Raw genomic sequence first — 20,567 nt, 5'->3', positions numbered from 1 at the left:
GGGCGGGGCGGGGCGGGCGGTGTCCTCGCAGGGGTGCAGGCGGCGGCATTGCCGTGTGTTGCCGCGGGCTGCCTGAGCGGTGGCGTCCAGGTCCTTCACACCTTGAGAGGCCCCACCGAGGTGGGAATGGCCCCGCCGGGTGGTTCCCCGGTGCCAGGGTGCGGGCTGAGGTGCGAAGGCGGCCGGCGGCCCTGCTGCCGGCAGGGGCCTGCGGGTACAGGTGAGGTGAACGCCTGGAGGGTGAGGGTCGGGGTGATGGGTCGAGCATCCCTCCGGGTGTCACCGAGTTAACTGAATACTGCAAAACTTCACGGGGCTTTTGGGGTGGGAACGTTTCCATTGTGTTATTTTGGGACCACTCCTCAGTGCTCGTGATTTAAGGGGCTGGGAGTTTCTCCTTGTTGAGCTTTCGCGGGTGGGTGGTTTTACTCTGGCGTGTGTTGAGGAGGTCTCCTGCCATTGTGTCTTTACTGCTCACGGTGTCCTAAGTTTGCGCTGGGGAATGTGACTGTAGTCGTTCTGCTTTCCCTGCACACCAGGAGAGGAGGTATCCAGTAACCTGGGTCTGACCCACTGAGAGCTTTCAAGATGAACACGGTGACCTTGAAGTGCATCTTGTATTTACCGAGGAACCAGTGCGCTGTGTGAAGCGGTGGAGTGACATTGCCACTCTGTCAGTGTTGCTGAACTCCTTGCATGCCAAGTTCAAGACTCCCTGTGTGTGTTTTGAGGTGTGGAGATTTCAGTGGCTGTTTGTATCATGTTTCTGAGCGGTCCAGCCCAGCTGTATAGTAAAATCTGTCTTTTATGTTGTTGAATTTCCTTAGGCTTGCAAGGAGGAAATGTAGACAGTTTGATAGAAGGACAGGCTTCCTAACTTACCAGTGCACATGGATTTCTTTATATTCCTGTACTGCCACTGAAAATGCTGCCTGTTAGCAGCAAACTTCTCAGTGAGTCACAATAGATGTGTTCAACCTCAGAACTTCTTTGTAGGAGGGAAATTTCACCCCATGTGAAATTGTATGTGAGGCAGGGTGTGCAAATGCTTCCCCACACTAATGCGTACAGGTGCTGTATTCAGGGGCTCTGATTGATGCAGTGTGTGTCAGTACTGCCTCACCTGTAGCTGCTCACCACATTTCAGTGTATCTCTCAGTGTAAGAGGGGTAGGTGAGGAATTTGGTGTTACTTTGGGGGCTTTTTTCCCTTTGTGTGCCAGTGATCATCCAGCTCACGACATTCTTATGGCAATCTATGTGTGATCAGAAGCTTGAGCTATGATGCTCAGGAGTGATGTATGTGGTGTCTGCTGCTGTGACTTTTGTGTTCTGTGTGATTTGGCATGCTCTAGCCTAACCTCCTTCTTCCAGGAACGAGCAGAATTATTCTTCTCCAGCTGGCAAAGAAAAACACTGTAATTACCATTCCCTTGTAGGCCTCTGGCGTTAGGAAATCTGTTTCACCTTCTCCCCAGGGTTGATGCTAATGAAGTGACATTCACATGTGGATATCCTTCTCCTTACCTCTCCATCTCAACCCCAGCATTTGGTGGCAAATGCAAGTGTATCTCTACAGTGCAACACGCAGCATGGGTCTCTGCTCTGGTGAAGTTGATGCTCTTTTTCCAAAGCAGAAGTGAGTCAGGAAGTCCTGAGTGACATGCAGGACCACCACCACAGTGCCCACACGCAGCCTGTGTCTAACACTGTTGAGACCCATGACAGTTATCCCCCAAAATACAGGAAACAATTCAGCAATAGCAGTATGACTTGGAGCTCAGTGTTTCAAGTGGCTTTTACTCACATTGACTTTTCTGTTTCTTGGAGACCGGCAGATACATTAGTGTATTAGACCTGATGGGGGGGGGGAGAAAAAAATGCCACAGTAGCTTTATTCATCACTCAAAATCCCTTTTGGTCATACCCACCTCCACACTCTTTTCCATTAAGTCTTCTTTACTACTCAAGAGCTGTTCACATGGGAAATGGTCTTTTTTAGTAATTGAGAAGGAAGATGTTGACAGCGTGATGGACTGTAGAGGTAATGAGATACGATGTACTTGGAAAACCTTTCCTTTGGGTGTCAAACCATGTCATCTTTAATTTGGTGAACAATATGAAAGGGACAGACTGCAGCTTTTGGGCTGGCTCCAGCTGTAGAGGCACAATGGGAAGCAAAGATAATGCCAGTGGGTGCTGATTGCCTCTTCTGTGAAGAAATGGGGCAGTCCAGCCTCAAGAAAGAGATCCAGTGTCAGCTGTGGCAGATGGAAGCAGATTCCTTGCTGCCTGTGTGACAGTAAATGTTGGGAGGCTCATGGTCATCCTGGAGGCTGTATTGTAGAAAATGTGGTGGGTTACCAGTTGGTTATGAAAAGATTGCAAAAGGGATAAGGAGACATTGATGTCTAGTGAAAAAGGTTTGATGATAGGATTATAAACCAAACTGCTCAGGCCTAAGCCCTGTATTGCTCTGGTCCTTTTCTCCCAGTGACCAAGAGATGATGCTTAAGGAAAGGCTCAGAGGACACGTACAACATGCTTGCTCTAGTTATACCTTTCGTGGTGTTGCAGTCTGCGGTTTGTCAGTCTCTTTATTTGTTATCCTGAGTAATCTTGTATGTACATAAGGTGTGTTACCCCACTGGTAATAGCGCTCTGTTGTGAAACGTAGCTGTGCATTTGTGTGTGTTTTCCTCTCTTGTAGCCAGTTATTAGTTTTAGGGAATCACAGAATCATCTATGTTGGAAAGGACTTTCAAGCTCATCCAGTCCAACTGTTCCCCAGCACTGCCAAGGCCACCACTAACCCATGGCACTGAAGGCCTCATCTACACAGTTTGTGAACACTTCCAGGGACAGTGATTCCAGCACTGCCCCAGGTGGCCTGCTCCAATGCCTGACTGCCCTTTGGGGAAGGAATTGTTCCCAATATCCAGCCTGAACCTCCCCTGGTGCAGCTTGAGGCCGTTTCCTCTTGTCCCATCCCTTGTTCCTTGGCAGCAGAGACCAGCCCCCTCCTGGCTCCATCCTCCTTTCAGGCAGTAGCAGAGAGTGATAAGGTCCCCCGGGAGCCTTCTCTTCTCCCACCCCAGGTCCCTCAGCTGTTCCTCATCACACTTGTGCCCAGACCCTTCACCAGCTCCATTGCTTCTCTTGTAGTGAGAGGCCCAGAACTGACCACAGGATTTGAAGTGCAGCCTCACCAGTGTCTAGTACAGGGGGATGATCACGGCCGTAGCCCTACTGGCCACGCTGGTGCTGAAACAGGCCAGGATGCTCTTGGCGTTCTTGGCTACCAGGGCACAATATGGCTTATGTTCAGTTGGCCTGCACGTGAGCCAACAGCTGAAATGGATCTGAAGTACTGCTCCTTCACTGTCCTGGCACTTGTGTTTGACTGACCCTATGATGAACCAATTGAAGGGGCTCTAAGCCAAGGAAATAACCTTATTTATTAGGAAGAGGAATGGTTTTTCCACTGGTAAAGTCACTGAACTGCCTTGTGGTGGAATCCTGCCTGCAGAAGCTCAGGGTTTGCAGGAGAGAGGGGAACTGTTGCTCTTCATTGAAGGTAGTGTTTTATGTTGGCTAACCAGGCACCTGAAGCTGTGGATTGAGGGTCAACTTTATGTAGGCTTTATAGAGGAGGGGATGTAGGTAATGTGATGTAATGCTTCCACTGATTCTCGGCTTCAGTTCATTAGCATCCAGTCACCCAAAAATGTGACTTTTGGGTTTGGGTTTTTTGTCATTGTTTGCCATAATGTTTGCCTGTTAACTTAGTAGAGGTCAAGCTGGACATGACATTAGGGGGATATCCTGGTGCTGAATTTTGTGCTTGGATCAAAACTTGGAGCAATTCAATCAGGGAGACTGATGGAAGGTAATAGACTTTGCTGTCAGTCTCTCCTCCCTGTTTCCTTAGCTTTATTGCTGAGATGTAGTTGGAGAGGATTAGGATCACACGAACTGTCAGGAGTGATGAAATTGTGTTTGGGGGGGTTGGCTTGTTTTGTTTAAGTCCTGTGCTGTTACTTGTATGTCACTGTGCAGGCATTCAGTTGGCTGTGCAACCAGATAGCCGTAATAGCTCTTTCAGAGTGCATCTGTTACCGTATTTAATATATTTTGTGGATGTTCTGTGTTAGCAGAGAATCTGGACCTGTCTGTCTGGCTTGCAGCTTTTATTGAGGGTGTTTGGTTGGTTTGGTTTGGTTGTTCTTCCCAGTCATGGCTACGTCACTCTTTAATGGTCACAAACCTTTCAAAGGTGAAAACCAGTCCCTGTACCTTGCAACCTCACCTTTAGATGTTTTGTTTTTTACAGAAATGAAAGGCTGTGAATAGCAAATCCAGAATTTCTAAGGCTGATGATTCCCTTGCATGCCTATGAGAAGAATATCTCCTAGAGGAGACTTTAAGCTGCAGCTGCTAGGAGCTGAGCCTGCTCCCTAAGCAGGGCTGGCTACAGCAGAGGCAGGCAATGAAGGAGGAGATGTGTCTTCAAGGAACGATTCAGAACCTTGCAAGCTCCTGCTGTCAGACCTGCCCTAACACTCTATGACTTGTTTTTCATTGCTGTTTCAAGTTCAGCAGGAGGTATGGTGTATTCCAGGGCTGAGGGGCTGGTTTAGTCCATTGCACTGTATTTTTTTCTAACCAACTTGTTTTCTGTACTGTCATATGCATTTTTACCCTAATAACAGAATGCTAATGCATGGTACAACTTCTTTATACAAAGATTTAAGGGGTGTTTTTTGATTCTTTTAATGGGAGAGATTTCATTTTCATAATTGGTGTTGTGTGTTGGAAGCAAATGACATTTGTAAAACAGCGAGGGATGCCGAGTGTGTGCAGTTAATGCTGCCATTAGCTGAGCCCCAGTTCTGCTGATGTTCGGTTGCACTTGAAAACTCCACTGGTTTTCTTTCTTCCTTTGAAGCACTCTCAATCCTACTTGCTATAGTCTCCTCTTATACCCCACCCCATCTATTTCATTTTGCCTAAATGCCAGAAAAGTTCATGTTGGGAACAGCTAAGTTACGCTTAAATTCTATTTACAAGTGGTTTTTTGTTTGTTCCTCCCATGCATGTATTGGGCAGGGGGATTGATCTCATTTTTAGACTGCACTTTACTGGGGCTACTTCTTTTGTATTTGCAGATGTCCAGCTTTGTAGTTTGCATCAGCTTTCTAAAACACCACTGGGATCTGCTGTTAAGGTGGATCCTGTGTTCATGGAGGGGAATTTGATCAGGTAAAGAGAATCATGGGCTACAGCAGTCTAAATAAACTTCACTTGTTCTAATTGTTCTAATTTGTAGGCTTCCAGAGGTGAGGATGTGTCCTGAAATAAAGTGGGATATTGCAGTTCCTCCACAGTGAGATTAAGACACTTAAGATAATCCAGGACCTTTAGTAAGATGGTGAGACAGACCTTCATAGCCTTGTTCTGTTGTTTAATAACCATCCTGCCTCTTGAGTTTTCAACTTGATGTTTGTTTGGCTGTCTTTTGAGCACTGCCACTGCCGTCTGTTGGGGCTGAAGTAAGCTAACATAGGAAAGATCTCATATAGATGTTAGGAATTTCCACAGGGAATGCTCCATTTTTTTCCAAGTTTCATTTGAAGAGTGCTATGATCCTGTTAAATTAGGAAATAATTTTTTTTCCAATAAAGCTGTTTAAAATGTTGCTTGCATGAAGGAGAACATCATAACGTAGGGAACTGGGTTGTGTATGTGAGACTTCTTGATTGATTGTTTTTTGATCTCTGACCTCCTTGAAGGGGTAAAAGAGACATATCTATTATATACACACAGTCCTCTGAAAGTAACTGATAAAAACGCAAGTCTGGCAATATTGAATCATATCACAGGTCCATCTAGGCCAGTATCCTGTCCTAAGCTGGCCAAGAGTGGGTATCTAGGGTAGAGAATAAGAGTAGGGAAAGCACATAAAATGACTCTGCAGAATGCTTTTGCCACCTTCAGTTATTTGTGAATTGAAGCTTCCTAAGCTAAACATGGAATATTTGTATGTATGTTAATGGATTTTTCTATTATTATTTTTAGTGAATTTGTGAAGTCACTTTTTGAATCTATGTAAGCTTTTAGCATCTGCAGTGAAGAATTCTTCAGCTTAACAACTTGTATGAAGTTACTTTTGCTTGGTCTGGTTTGTCTCCTGATGAACACACGTGTGAACAAGCCATTTGATGTAAGAATCTGCCACACTAACTGCAACCTCAGGCCTTGCACTGAAATTCCTGCAGGCTTTCCTCTTAAGTTTGTTACGGTTGCCTATCCAGGTCATGCTTCTCTGCCCGGCCTTGATTTTCATATTGGCTAAATCATAGAATCCCAGACTGGTTTGGGTTGGAAGGGACCTTAAAGCTCATCCAGTTCCAACCCCTGCCACAGGCAGGGACGTCTTCCACTAGACGAGGTTGCTCCAAGCTCCTGTGTCCAACCTGGCCTTGAACACTGCCAGGGATGGGGCAGCCACAGCTTCTCTGGGCACCCTGTGCCGGCGCCTCCGCATCCTCACAGGGAAGAATTTCTTCCTAATGTCTCATCTCAATCTCCCCTCTGTCAGGTTAAAGCCATTCCCCCTTGTCCTGTCCCTACAGGCCCTTGTCAAAAGCCCTTTTTGAGGTTTCTTCTAGGCTCCTGTAGGTATTAGAAGACTGTTATATGGTCTCCCCAGAGCCTTCTCCAGGCTATAGTGCGTCAGGTTTTTGTAAGGTGCCTTAAAAATAAGGAGACCATTTACCTGTGGGTGCTATTGACTGAAACTACCTTGATGCGACACAGAAGGAGGAGCTAGTAGGCCAACGTGTCAGAGTTCATAGTGGAGATTATTAACCTGTTTAAGCATGGGGGGGTTTAGATTTCTTTTCTTTTTCAAGGTCAAAACTAAATATATAAAACTCTAAAGATTCTCCAGTATGGGCTGGAAGAGATGGCAGTATGCAGGAGCTCATTTCACACTTCTTCATGCTGAGGTTGGCCAAGAGATGGGATTTGATCCTGTTGTCACTGTTTCTTTCTCACAGCTGCTTTCATTTCTGCTTCAATTCCTATTCCTAGGAAGTCAGTTTTAGTCTCTTAGGATTGCTCAGCTCTTGCCTGTTTTCATGGTACAGTCATTTCTTGACATCCTGTACATATCCTACAGGAGAGGACAGCCTGAAAGTTCTTCTCTTCTTGGTCACTATCTTCAAAATGATGCATCTTTACATGTTTATGGTCTGTACATTTTAAAGCCAAGAGTGATGCAGATACGTCGAAGCTCATAAGCTTGGTCAGCCTTTGAATTGGGAGCAGCTTTACTGACTCCTTCCATCTCTTCTCCAGTTAACTTTAACATCAGTTAATATTTAACATGCATAAATTATGGTCTTTGCTGTGTGTTGGAGAGGAGGTGATAGTGCTTCACCTTTCCCGCACTGACCATTCTTCCCCACCTTCCTTCTGTAGCTACATTAGCCAATCCAGCTCTAGCAGGGGACTAGCTGCAGGCTTTGATGTTAGTCAGATGATATTGACACTGTATTTTATTGATTTAGAAAGTATTACAGTAATGCATAAGTTAAAAGCATAATTTAAATGTGCTGTTTATTCTGCACAAAGTAATTTCATCCCTTTTGCCCTCAGGAAAAAACTTTTGATATGTTAACACTGCTTTGTGCTGCTACTGTGATCTAAAGCAGCTTGAAATATGTCTCAAGCTGTAATTCAATTGCCTATTGGCAATTGGCTGGTTTGTTTTCACTCTGGCTATACCAGCGCATATCCATAAGCTTATGCGTGTAATTCCCTATTGCCAAATGGCTGCAGTTAATGGGAGTGCCAAGGAGGATTTTGATCTGTTCCAAAGGCAGTGAAAATGTGACTCCTTTAAATAACAAACCCATTCTGTACTTTGTACACATGTATTGTAACACTGATAAAGGAACATGGAATAGTGCATCAGGGAAAGCAGCTCTAGCTTGGATAGTGCTCACAGACTTTCATGGTGTGTTTCTCCTCTGAAGTGACTCCTTAGGATTACTGTGCACCAGCAGTCACTAGACTGAAGTCATAGAATCAAAATAGTTAGAGTTGGAAAGGACCTAAGATCATCCAGTTCCAACCTGCATCCATGGGCAGGGTCGCCTCCCACTAAACCATGTCACCGAAGGCTCTGTTCAACCTGGCCTTGAACACTGCCAGGGGTGGAGCATTTACCACTTCTCTGGGCAACCTGTGCCAGTGCCTCACCACACTCACACTTGAGAACTTCTTCCTTATATCTAACCTGAACTTCCCCTGTTTAAGTTTAAACGCATTGCCCCTTGTCCTATTGCTAGTGTCCCTGATGAAGAGAATCACTAATGTGTACCTTGTGCATCATACATACTTCTGGGTGTTCTGCTTCAAAATGGAAAAATCATGGCAGATTTCTTCTGGAAAACTCCTAGACTTCTTTATATCTGTTTGCTGCTACTACCACTCCACATCCTGGATCTCGAGCTGCCTTTGTATCCCTTGCAGTCCAGAGCCTGCGTTGAGCTGTACTTGTCTTCATGAAGTGATGCCAAAAGACTTGGAAGAATAGGGATGCGATACATGCCTCTGTATCAGTGTGTTAACACTGAGGGCTTGGGACAGGCTGTAAATGACTTTTCTTTAAGTAATGGGAAAAAAAGCTATCCTTAAAAGACATTTTGACAGGGGTTCTCTCTCCTGTGCAGTCTGCAGGGAGCTGCACAGCATATGCAAAACTCGCTGGTAGCTTAGGGATGCTCAGTTCAGGCATTCTGGTGAGCATAAAGTAGCCTGGGCATGGCATTAGGCTTGCTCCTTAGGAGGAAGAAGCACCAACATTGTTGCCAGACACAGCAGGTACTTTCTCATTGGAGAGCTTTGCAGTTTCTTCCTTCAGTACCTGGAGACTGAAAGGGTTGCTACAGGTGCAGAACTCTTTCTATGAGAATTGAGAGTGCTTTGCAGCACTTTTCTTCTGGATTTCTGTACTATTTATTTTCTTCTTCTTTCTCTTCTATCATTTTGATTGTCCTTTAGCAGATGTCAGATTATTTGAGCATTTCTCAGCAGCCCTCTTACTGCATTAGTCTGCTACTCCTTTATTCCATGTAGTTACCTTCTATATCTAGAATGAAATCATCTTTTGTGAACATCTTTTGAGAAGATCTCTCCGAGACAGCGTTTGATCATCCTCCGTCTTGCACTTCTGACGTACTTCTGTCTGCTGCTTCCTTGTGCACGCTACGTGCTGGTCACTTTCTATCCTTCTTTCTCAGCCCTTTTATTGCTAGGGAATGAGCACTTGCTTTGAGCTCCTAATTCACTGGTGAATTGTTCCTTTTTTCGGGGCCTGAAGAAGTGTAGTAGTTGAATGACCAGCTCTAATCTTCTTTTTTGTCTAAGTTGGCATTTATGCTGTGAATCTGATTTAAGTCTGCAGTCAGTGCTACAGTAATATGCATTTTTATGAAGGAAAATATTTCATACTGGGGGGGGGGGGAGGACAGGACAACAGAGCTGCCAGGAAAGCTTAATAAAGGGTCCGTTCTTAAAAGATCTGGCCTACTTCTAAAGTCAGAAGAATACCTTACAGGAAGAGATGAAATGCATTGGGAAGATCTTATTAGTCCTGTTTCAATTCGGTCTCCTCCAGGAAAGTGGAGCTAGTGTGTAGCTGAAAGTCATTTTTGTAGAAGAATTATAACCAAAAAACCCTCAAAACAAAATTAATTTGCAGCATAAGCTGCCTGGAGCTCCCTCTCAAAGCAGGGAAAAGGGGTGAGAGGTAGAACACAAACCCATAGGAACAAGATATAGCTCTGTATTTTAACTTGATCCATTTTAGCATTGTGTGTATGCTCTGAGGAAGACTAATTCATAATGGCTGAAGCCCTTTCTAACCATCCCTGTCTTCTTTGCTTGGCTCTTCATCACAGTGAGACTGTCTGTAATCCTTGCTCTGTAAAGGCCCTTCTATCCTGTTCAGATGCTTTTAGGCTTATTGAATGTAATACCTGGCAAACCTTTCTGATTTGTGTTGGATGTCGTCCAGTGGAAACCATAAAAAGTGCCTATGCAGCAGCTGCTCTGTGAAGCAAGACCTTTTTGCCTGGTAACAATAACAGCTCTTGCAGCATTTGGCATTAGATTCTCTCTGACTTGTTGGCTGTGAGGCCCAAGAGCACTGGAGTCCTGCATGGTATGGTCGGTAATTGTCACCCTTTTAGTTTGTGCTGCTGACTTGAAGCATGGTTGTGTCTGCCCAGTTTATGCATGGAGTGAGCTCAGGTGTTTGCAAGGTGAGTTTGCCTTCTTTCCCTAAGAGGCTGGATCTGATCATGTGCAAAACATGTGGAAGTGTAGTATGTGCTTCTGCAGTGACCTGTACTAATGTTATCATTCATTCCCTCTGCCCCTTTCTTCCCCCAGATAAATGGCTCATTTAAATTGGGAGCTACTAAAATACTCTCTGGCTGGCAAATGCAGTGCCTAGCAGCAGTCATCAAGGACGAACCAAACATGAGTGGAGGAGGGGAACAGGTCGACATTCTTCCGGCCAATTACGTGGTCAAAGATCGCTGGAAAGTGGTGAGTAGCTCCAGCTTCATGCTTCCTTTGGTGGCCCAAACAGATCTTCTCTGACTGTAGTAGGGTAGAAGCTCGTCTAGTTAATGCTGGTCTTCGGGAAGTGACGGAGGAGGGGTATGGTGGTCAAGAAGATGGTTAATAGTGCTCTAGTGGTTTTTTAGGCTGTCTGAGAAGTCTAAACCTGCTGAGGGTTTTTAGGTGGGATTGAGCTCTTGCAGCAGGCTGAGTCATCTTTGATTAAGAAACTTGGATTTTGAGTTACTGTGGCAAAGACGACTACAGGCATGCCTATAAGTAAGTTGCATTACAATAAAATAATCGAAAAGCAAATGTTTAAGGTTGGAATGTCACCTACTTCAGAAGTCAGGGACAATTTCTGCGTCAGTTTATTAGGCCACTTTTTGGAAGATCATCACCACATGTTGAGAGTCTTAGTTCTTCAATGGGAGAGTTGTTTCATCTGTTGTGCAAGCTGGATGGGGTACACTGAATTGGCAGCCATTTCATCTTTTATGTATTCATTGTATGGCTCCAGATCTCACAATCCACTTAAATTCATTATGTGAGTTTGCCATTTAAACTCAATTCTGTTTCTTACTGCTGTAGTATGTGTCGGATATATGTATATTAGGGGGGTTTATTCATGCTTTTACCAGGTGACACAAGAGAGAACTATTAGCTTGCTTTTACAGCTAGGATTTTAAATTGAGTTAGGTCTTGATTTTTGTTATTTCTTACAGACTGCTTAATATTTATGACCAGAGCACAACCACACTAGACATCATAAGCATCTAAGCGTCATGCTCATTACTCCTATAGATTGGACCTGCCTGTCTTGCCTTAGGCACCAAGCAGATGAGTATGTGATTAATGATGGCTTGTGAGCAGAGGCTTGAGCAGCTTGACCAGAGTCATGCAAGAATGCTGTGGAAGAGACATGGGGAAAATCTCATCCTCTGGGCATGTTTCATTGCCACCAAATTTGTTTAGAGGATGAAGTGCCTCTTATGCATAAGGCTTTCTCTTTAGTCCTAAAGTGAGGTCTTGTGGGATGGAAGGAAAGTAGCATTACATTATCACCTCAGTTAAAGAAACTGGAATATCACACGTGAAAGGATCATTTACCTTTATACTTCTTTACATTCTGCATGTGTTTTGTGAATTTTTTTGTCTTCTGGCTTTAAAAGCTTTGCTTTTAAAAAGCTGAAAACACTGTAAATCCCGTGTGTGCCATCGTGTCCATATTTAGCTTGGGTTACCAGCAGTGTCTGAATCATTAAACTCCCAGCAGACATCTTGCTAGTTTGGACTAAGTGATTTGTAGTAGTAGCACTAAGACATTTCTTTGTGCTAACTAGCTGTGGTGCAGCTCTGCAGTGAGCTGTGAAGAGCAGAGGACTAGAGAGACTCAGGCCTTTGAACTCGCTTCACTTCCAGGCTGCGGGTGTTATTTTCAACAGCCCACTTCAGACAACTTATTATCTTTTTGTTAGACTCGCCTTGAGTCTGTATCTCTTTGGTGCCCTGGACAGTTCCACCCAGCTCTGTTCTTGTTACTCCCCCATTGCCTCCCTCTCTTCTTTGTTTCTTAGAAACCGCCGAACTCTTGGAAGCACCAAAACCTCAAAATAAAGCCAAAAATAGGCTCAGTTATGGTCATAGGGGAACATTTCAAACTACTTTTGTTTGGTAGAGGCACTAACTGGGGGATTTGGTGACTTCTCTGCTGCATGAATCTGTGACTGGGGAATGGTAGAAGCTGTATGCACTGATTCTGCCTTAGAAAATACAGAAGTGTGCAGATGTATTGTCAAAACCAGCTACCTCTAACTGGAGAAATCCCCTCAAAGGGAAGAATTTCCTCCTAATGTCTAATCTCAATCTCCCCTCTGTCAGGTTAAAGCTATCCCTCCTTGTCCTTTCCCTACAGGCCCTTGTCAAAAGCCCCTCTCTAGATTTCTTGTCACCCCTTTAGGCACTGGAAACTGCTCTGAAGTGTCCCCGAAGCCTTCTCTTCTCCAGGCTGAACCAGCCCAGCTCTCTCAGCCTGACTCCAGAGCAGAGGTGCTGCAGCCCTCAGAGGATCTCTGTGGCCTCCTCTGAACTCACTCCAACAGCTCCATGTCCCTCTTATGTTGTTGCCCCACAGCTGGACACAGAACTGCAGGGTGGGGGGGTGTCACCAGAGCAGAGGGGGAGAATCCCCTCCCTTGACCTGCTGGTCACACTCTGGGGATGCAGCCCAGCACATGGTTGATTTCTGCTGTAAGCACACAGAATTTGTCAAAGGGCACTTGCACTTTATCATTGACCTTTCTGAATCTAATCCATAGCATGCAAGCTGGACAGTACAAGCTTTGCTGTGAGTGATGGCTCCTGATGATCAAGCAGGTGTGTGGCAGTTACGTGATGCTGGGGTTCAGCTGCCAGCAGGTTTCTTGTGTAATTTGTCTTCCCATTGTGACTGTCTCTGGCTGGGCATCTGCTTGGACCTTGTAGTTCTTAGTGCTGGCATGCTTCCAGTATTGAGCCAATTTCTAATGTCAGATTGATGTAATGTATTCCTTGAATTCCTTTCCTCCTCTTCTCCTAGATGCTGCCTGACAAAGCTTTGACAAATGAAGATGGTAGTTCTCTGCAGTTAGCCTGTTTGTAGTTCATTTTCCTGCCACTCCAAGTCAGTAAAGTTTGGCTGTCTGACAGCAATGATGTTTTTGTCCTTGCTTTTGGAAAAAAACATGAACAGGAAATGCTTATTCTTTTATTGGACCTGACGTATTCTTTTGCATCATCATTCTTTACTTGCAAATATGTTTGGTGCTTTGATTGGATGAAATCTGGGGAGTCCTGGAACCATGTGGCTTTTGTTGAGACTTTAGAAGGTGAATTGATCCACCCATGCTCTGAATGATGTAAACTGCTTTGTTCAGGAGAGGGAACAAAGTCAAACTTCTCTTGTGCTTGCTTTGAACTAGGTATAGATGCCAAGGCTGAATGCATGTATCTCCATTTTTCACCTAAATGCTTTGCACTGGGGACTCATAACTAAGATTTATTAGTAAGAGAGTCGGCAGCTCCTGCTCTGAGCTTTGAAATCCAGCTGGTGACCCTTGTACACATGTATGCTCTGTTGTCAGGTGCCAAACCATGCTTTGGTTTCTTCCAGGTTGCTGAGGTTCTTCAGCTAAATGTTTAGCTACCCTTCTCCTTCTGTTTGCTTTAAAAACCTTTCTAGAAGCCCCACAAACTTTTTTGGACTCTTCACCTTACCTTGGTCACAAAGACCACTTATGGTTCCAAGAGGGAACTTGTGACAAGAAAGGTGCTTGGTCAGTCTTGGGGCCTGGTTTGGTCTCACTCTGTGAAGAACTGCTTTAAGTGGTCTTTGGCAGGTCTTCAGATGATTTAGAATGTGGCTGATTGACTTCTCAGTTCATGCCTGTTGTATGCAAGTTAGCTTTCCCTTGAGATCAGTGTGACTCCAGTCCTCCTAAGCAAGCTGGGTGGACTGTGGAGAGTTTGGTGGTGAATGTAGGTCCATTCTTCTTCACCTCTTGTTAAGTGAGGTGAGGCCTTGATCAAGTTTCCTATGATTTCTGGATCAAGTAACTCATTGAGGTGGGCTGTGGGAATTGCAGTGACTATACAAGTGCTCCCAAAAGGCCACTGTTTGACCTGATCAGTGTTTGAAGTTTGTGGTGCTAGCCCTGACCCTGGCTCAGTTCACCACAGGCCACTGGCTCTGTGTCCTGGAGTGTTTTCCTGGAAAGGTTTAGCATTAATATTCCTGGAAGGCAGACTTTGGCTAGAGCAGTGGTGTCTTACATGCTTGTTGAGTAAAAGATTAAATTTGGAATTTAGTTCTATTTTTGGTTGCTTGAAGTGGGGGGTGTTGCCTTGGTTTTCTGAACTGTCCCTCTGAGATAACTGATTTCTGTTCAGTGGGAAGGCTGCGTGTTAGGGTTTTGTTGGTTTGGGTTTTAATACACTCTGGAGGATCAGGCTGCAAAGTCTTTTGAGGATAAATCCAAAATATTTCAGGATACTTACAGGAGAATTAGAAAGGAGCCATCTGTGTCCTCTGTAGCTACTGATGCATCCAGGGGGGCTTTGGGGAATGGCTTCCCTCATCAGGACATGGCTGGGTTTGTATCAGTAGTCCCAAGAGACAGTCCAGTGTGTTGGGTTCCTGGAAGCCCCTTGTTGGAGACTGCCACACTGAGGGGTCGAGTAGAATGGCTTTTCTGTAACAGTTTACTCCAACATGGCATGAAACCTCTTAACATATGGGAGAAGCACTGCAAGGAGCTGTGTGGTCGTGTGGCTGTTAGTGGGATGCTGAAAGAACTCTCATGTCTGAGATGCAAGTTACTTACTTTTAGTTGTCTATGTGCAGGCCCTGTGTTTTATCAGATGAATGTTTCACTTGACTCCACAGGCTGTGATGGAAACCTGGACACTCAGCTGATGTGCAGGCTTATGCAGTTAAGTAGAATGAATCCTGCTGGTGTTGTCAGCCTGTATCCCAGTCTTAACAGTAAATTAACTGGTGGAAGGTAGGAAGCCGTGTGAGAAGAGAATTTTCCTAGAGGAGTGAGGCTACTGGCTCATTATTATGAGTTAGATGATTCTTGTTAGATGTTTCCTTCTCTTTCTTGACTTTGTGTTTAAGGGTTTCATTACTCATTTACTTTCTTGGGTGGTATATGCCCATCTCTCCTTTGTGTCCAGCAGAAGGCTGTGCTGAGTTCACCTTAGACAGTGAACTCCCAGAGTACATGAGCAATGAGTGGTAAGCCCCTGACCTCAGCCAAGACCTGGACTTGCAAGGTATCTTGCTGTGCAACAAAGAAAGGGCTTTTGATGTTGCTGAAAATTCAAGGAGAACGGCAATGCTGGTGGTAATGATGAATAGGACCATCTGGTGTGCTGGGAAAAGTATGCCAGAGAGTAATTTCCATAAGAGGGTGTGAAAGGATGTGAGGAAGGAGAGGCAGCTGGAGGGCTCTTGGGCAGTGAGGTGCATCCGTTGGCTGGAATGTGTGTATTCAGCAGAAGCTCTGATCTTGCTCTCATTAGCAACCCAGCAAGATGTTTTGGTCGCCTCTTTCTTTTCCATCCCTGCTCTGCTGTGTTACATTTATTACTATTGACTTCTCCTTGATCTGTTACCATTTTCCCACTGAGACTTTTTTTAAGTCTTCCTCAAAGTTCTTCTAGATCCCAACTATTCTGCCTTCTGCAGCTTTTTGTGTCCTTTTCCTTTTCCCTTCTGTGTCACTCATACCTCTGGCAACAGAAGATCTTGTGTGCTGAGTGCTGAGGTATTAGCTGGCATGTTGTTGCTATGCTGAATGCAGCATTGTTTTGCTAGGGAGATTTGTGATAGCCATTTCAGTGTAAATTTCCAAGTAGAAGTAGGGCTGCACTGTAATGACTTACGAATAATATGTGGTGACCCAGTTATTGGACTGTTTACTGCATGAATATTCCTGTTTAGCCTACTGCAAGGTTGTGAGGAAACATACCGAGCTAAAGGAGAAGGATGACCCTGCACAGCGCCTTTTAAAGGGTTATTGAGAAATAGCTTTAGAGATGATAGGTTGTTCATGCCTGCGTCGTGCAGAGCTGATCTTCTTGACCTGGGAGCCTGAAAAGCAAATGGCTTTGGTCACCTTAAGAAGAAGAAAACCCTGCCCTTGAAAGGCAGGGCCTTTTGTTCAGCAAACAGGGGAGATGCACACGGCAAGCCTTCTGTGGTACCGAAAACACTAAAATGTCATTTAAACCTCATTAAATGTTGTCAAAGATACATGTTTGACTATCTGCCTGATTTAAACTTCTTTTCTTCTTCAGGTGTTAGTGCTGTTTTGCAAAGGGGCAGTGCTGAGCAGTTGTTAACAGAGGGAACACGACATGCTGAAAGGAAGGGGTGCAGCTATGTTCAGTGACAAAGTGCTAATCAGATCAAAGGAGCCCTGATCTAGCTCTGCTGTAAACCTGAATTTGTTCCCGAGCAGCATAGTATGCTTTAAATATATCTAAGAGAAACAAATATAAAATGCTTTTCCTGGTGTAGACGTTGACACTTGCAGCGTGTTGGGAGTCTGCCGTATACATGCATATGTGGAACTATATGTGCATGTGCTGTCAAGTCTCTGCAAAAAGAGAATCAAGGAATCACCTTCCAGGAAAGGCAGAGAATCCCAGCTTGCTCTCTGGAGGGGTGGCTGCTCTAGAACAGGCAGAGGACCTACCTCTAGTAGGTGCCTATCAAATATGCTGGGACTTAGACATCTTTAGCTTTGAGTTAGTTTGTCAATTGAAATGGTTTTGATTTCTGTGTAGTGAGACCCTTCCATTGTGAAACAGTCTTTAAATCAGCTCAGAGACATAAAGGGCATTATTTGCTGCAGTTTAAGGTTTTTAAAAAGAGAATGAGAAACAATGGAGATGTATTTGTGGCTTATACATGACTTGAGGTAGTGCATTGGGTGGTTTGTAGTTCTCTGGAATGTGGCAATGCAATACTCTCAATAACAGAGCAGGTCAAGCATCTTGTCAGATATTCCAGTGGATGTTTGGTTCTATATTTAAAATCCTGTGAATGAGATGTAAACTGCATTTAACTTACTTCTTGAAAGCATTAGTTCCAACACCATGGTTGTGTTCTACTGCAGAGATGTGTTTGCTGAGAGGGAATGACAGTTTTTTATCTGCCAAGGTCTGAATAGGGGTGCTACCATCTCCTTTAAGGGTCTTGCCTTGAATTTTGGCAAGAGCATTATTGGGGTGTTATCATTTGCTTGTAAATGTATCACATGTCATCACTTGCTAGGCTTATTCTTTGTTGTTACAGCAAAGAATTTATACATAGCACAGTCAAGTGGGTAGCTGGAATTTTGCCTAGGTTTGCGGTGAAGGGATTCAGGCACAGCACAGACTGGGATCTGAGTTTGTTCTCCCCGTGCAGTAACGGAGCTAGTGACTGGCTCTGTGAGAGCCAGTTTGATGTCTCTCATGTGCATCATAGCGAACCTCTTTGTCCTTTTCTAGTTGAAGAAGATTGGTGGCGGTGGCTTTGGGGAGATCTACGAGGCGATGGATCTGCTGACCCGTGAGAATGTGGCCTTGAAGGTGGAATCAGCCCAGCAGCCCAAGCAAGTTCTCAAGATGGAAGTGGCCGTCCTGAAAAAGCTGCAAGGTAAAGCAGAAAACTCCTCAGAAGTGCTAAAGGTCACTGTGCATGTTGACAATTAGAATCAGAAGTCGCAGATGTTAATGATTTTTCTCTTCGGCTTCCACCTATATGTTGTGCTACATTAAGTCCTTCAGCTCAGAAAGTTATTACATTCTGCAGAACATCCAGCTGCTCTCTGTAGTGAGATCCAACTACAGGGAGTATTTTTGTCTGCCAGGCTATAGGAACAATGGGGAGACTCAAACTGCACTTGTGGAACGCTGGTGTGTGCAGTCTAGTGATGCTGATGAGGTGGTAAGGACTAGAGCAAGCAACGTGTGATGGAAAAATGAGAGTAACTGATTACCTCCCAGGGCACCAGGACAGTGTTTGTGGCTGTAGCACTGGGAGAATGACAGAGTATCCAAGTGGAATGGTTGACTGCCTAGTAGAGGGGTGCAAGTGGATAACATGAAGTACAGGGAAGCTGGCATTTAGTTGATTTTTTTTGTCTACCTGACTTCTGAAGGAGGATGTGAAGTAATTTTAGGTCTTTTAGTTTTTGTGGGGGGGGTTGAATTATGTGAATTTAAATTATATGACTGTTCTTAAGTTTCCCTAACACAGCCTTCTATCAGTTTGGATGTGGAAGTCAGCCCTGGGAGCATCAGTTTCTGTAGCTGAACCTGGCAAAGCTTATAAGCAGGTTTCAAACTGACTGGGAAGCAGCAAAATGAGAGTCTGCCTTGACTTGTGTCCAACCCTGCTTCCACTTAGCAATCACACTGAAGGGAGACTTGCTTTATGCCAGATGCTGTTTGCTTGGATGAAACCATAAATAAGGCTAAAAGTTGAAACTTCCTATGCAGACCTTTAAAGTCTTCACACAGTTACTCTCAGCGAGCTGGTAGAACAGTGTGAAGGAAGCCAGCCACTATCCTTAAGGCATTTGCAATGCTCATGAGCTACAGTTTAACGCCAAAGGGTACAGCAGGTCTTGCTGCAGTTGTTCCTGGCTGAAGGAACGTTGAGGGGGCTTTTACTAAAAACTGATCACTAGAGGAGGATGTAAACCAGGAATTCCCAAATCCATCTTTGAGGAACAGAGAACTGATCTTTGCTAAAGCGCATTTTGCATGGATTTCCTTGTGATGGCAAGGGCAGCTCTTGACAGGTATAGTTACATATTCTAGTATATGCCTTTGAAGGGATGTTCCTTTTTTGCAGGCTTCCTGTTTTGGATGAGGAAACACCTTCCCATGCATTATTATCCTTATCACCAGGGCTTATCCTTTAGAGATAGTGCTGTGGACCTGTGTCCGTTTCTATACTTCTGCCCTTGTATGAAACCCCCAGGGATCTGGTTGAATTAGAGGGTGAGATTGTTTCAGGTCTTGTGAAACGGGTTACTCAATGGTTGTGGCAGATTGCCTCTAGCTAAGAGTCAGTGAATTATTCTTGAAGGTCAGATGACTTCCCACAGTTCAGCCCTGCTAAGAGGAGGACTGGTAAGGCCTTTCTGAATACACTGGATTGTAATAAATGCAGCTGAGCTGGTAAAGAGAATTGAAACAAAGGAGAAATCAACCCATATCATTAGGAGGCAGCTTGATCTGTGACAGGCCTGGAGACACAGAGCTCTCAGAACAGCAGAGAAGGTGGCAAGGCAGAGATTTTGACTTTTGAGTTTGGTTGTGCACTTGGAAATGCTCTGAATTGAGTGAGGGTGTGACTGGGTAAAACAGCAGATCATTAGAACACCAAGAGTCAATGCTGCCATGCTGGCTGGTGTCACTGTGTGGTACACCTGCAGCAGGCAATGCTTGAACAGCATGTCACCAAATCAGAGCTGTGATGCCCCATCCTTGGCAGTGTTCAAGGCCAGGCTGGATGGGGCTTGGAGCAAGCTGGTCTAGTGGAAGGTGTCCCTGCCTGTGGCAGGGGGTTGGAACTGGATGAGCTTCAGAGTCCCTTCTAACCTAAACCAGTCTGGGATTCTATGAACTAGCATCAGAAAATGCATGATGAGTTGACTAATACGCATGTTTTGCCATCAGTGTTTATGTCTGAAAAACTGAGAATATCAAATGCTTCAGAAAACACCCACCAGTGTACACTGTGTGATCCTGGGCACTGGGGAGAGGGAGCAGTGGCGTGTGGCAATAGTGAAGTCCCTTGGCAAAGCAGTTAGCAAATATTAAGGGACAGGAAAGACAGAAGCAGCAGAATTGGCTCTGCATCAACTATACTGCATCTGAGAACAACAGATTACTTCAGCCATGTTTTTACAAATCAAGCTGTTCTGCGAAGAATTCAGCTTTTTTGGTTCAAGGTTAATCCCCAAATGCCTTCCTGAAATAAACGCTGGAGTTAAAATAAGAAATTGGGTTAAGAGAGTTGGGAATCATGTATTGTGTATGTTTTCACAGTGAGCTGATGCAAAGAGGTAAAAAACATTCCAGAAAGGGAGAGACTGACTTTACAAACAGCTGGATGGAGGAGGTTGGTGTTACCATAGGTTATGTGTTTGGTTCATGTTTTCCGGGTGAAAAACAATGGAACAGTGTTGTCTAAAATTCCTCTCTACTTTTATGTTTGAATTGAACATTGCAGTCCTCTTAAATAGTACAGCTGCATTGTTTTCTATTTAGATGCCACACCAACATTAAAGGACTCACGAGCTACTGCTTCTCAGAGCTTGTGATCAGGATCTTGCAAGTTGCTAGAGCTTCACAGAGTTTGAGATAAAGCAGGCTGACCATTAG

The 20,567-nt window shown here is 44.6% G+C and overlaps 1 protein-coding gene across 15 annotated transcripts in view; it reads left to right on the top strand.

Moving 5' to 3' along the window:
• The window catches only part of TTBK1 (tau tubulin kinase 1), a 76,737-nt gene continuing 56,170 nt past the window's right edge, over positions 1-20,567 (top strand). Inside the window, exons 1-6 of one of the 15 annotated variants that reach the window (XM_057402637.1) lie at positions 1-220; positions 540-731; positions 4,333-4,604; positions 5,168-6,222; positions 10,464-10,622; positions 17,679-17,826. In XM_057402637.1, coding sequence (XP_057258620.1) covers positions 6,157-6,222; positions 10,464-10,622; positions 17,679-17,826 — 373 coding nt within the window. In that variant the 5' untranslated portion in view covers positions 1-220; positions 540-731; positions 4,333-4,604; positions 5,168-6,156. Of the gene's footprint in view, positions 221-439; positions 732-4,332; positions 4,605-5,167; positions 6,223-9,545; positions 10,334-10,463; positions 10,623-17,678; positions 17,827-20,567 lie in introns of those variants that run through there. The other 14 variants (XM_057402675.1, XM_057402684.1, XM_057402646.1 and 11 more) reach the window with 14 other exon arrangements.

The sequence above is a fragment of the Pezoporus wallicus genome, unplaced genomic scaffold (assembly GCF_028554395.1).
Source record: "Pezoporus wallicus isolate ANWC-B61680 ecotype Strahan unplaced genomic scaffold, APGP_CSIRO_Pwel_v1 contig_7553, whole genome shotgun sequence".
Classification (NCBI taxonomy): Eukaryota; Metazoa; Chordata; class Aves; order Psittaciformes; family Psittacidae; genus Pezoporus; species Pezoporus wallicus.
This window is presented reverse-complemented; position numbering and strand designations above follow the sequence as displayed.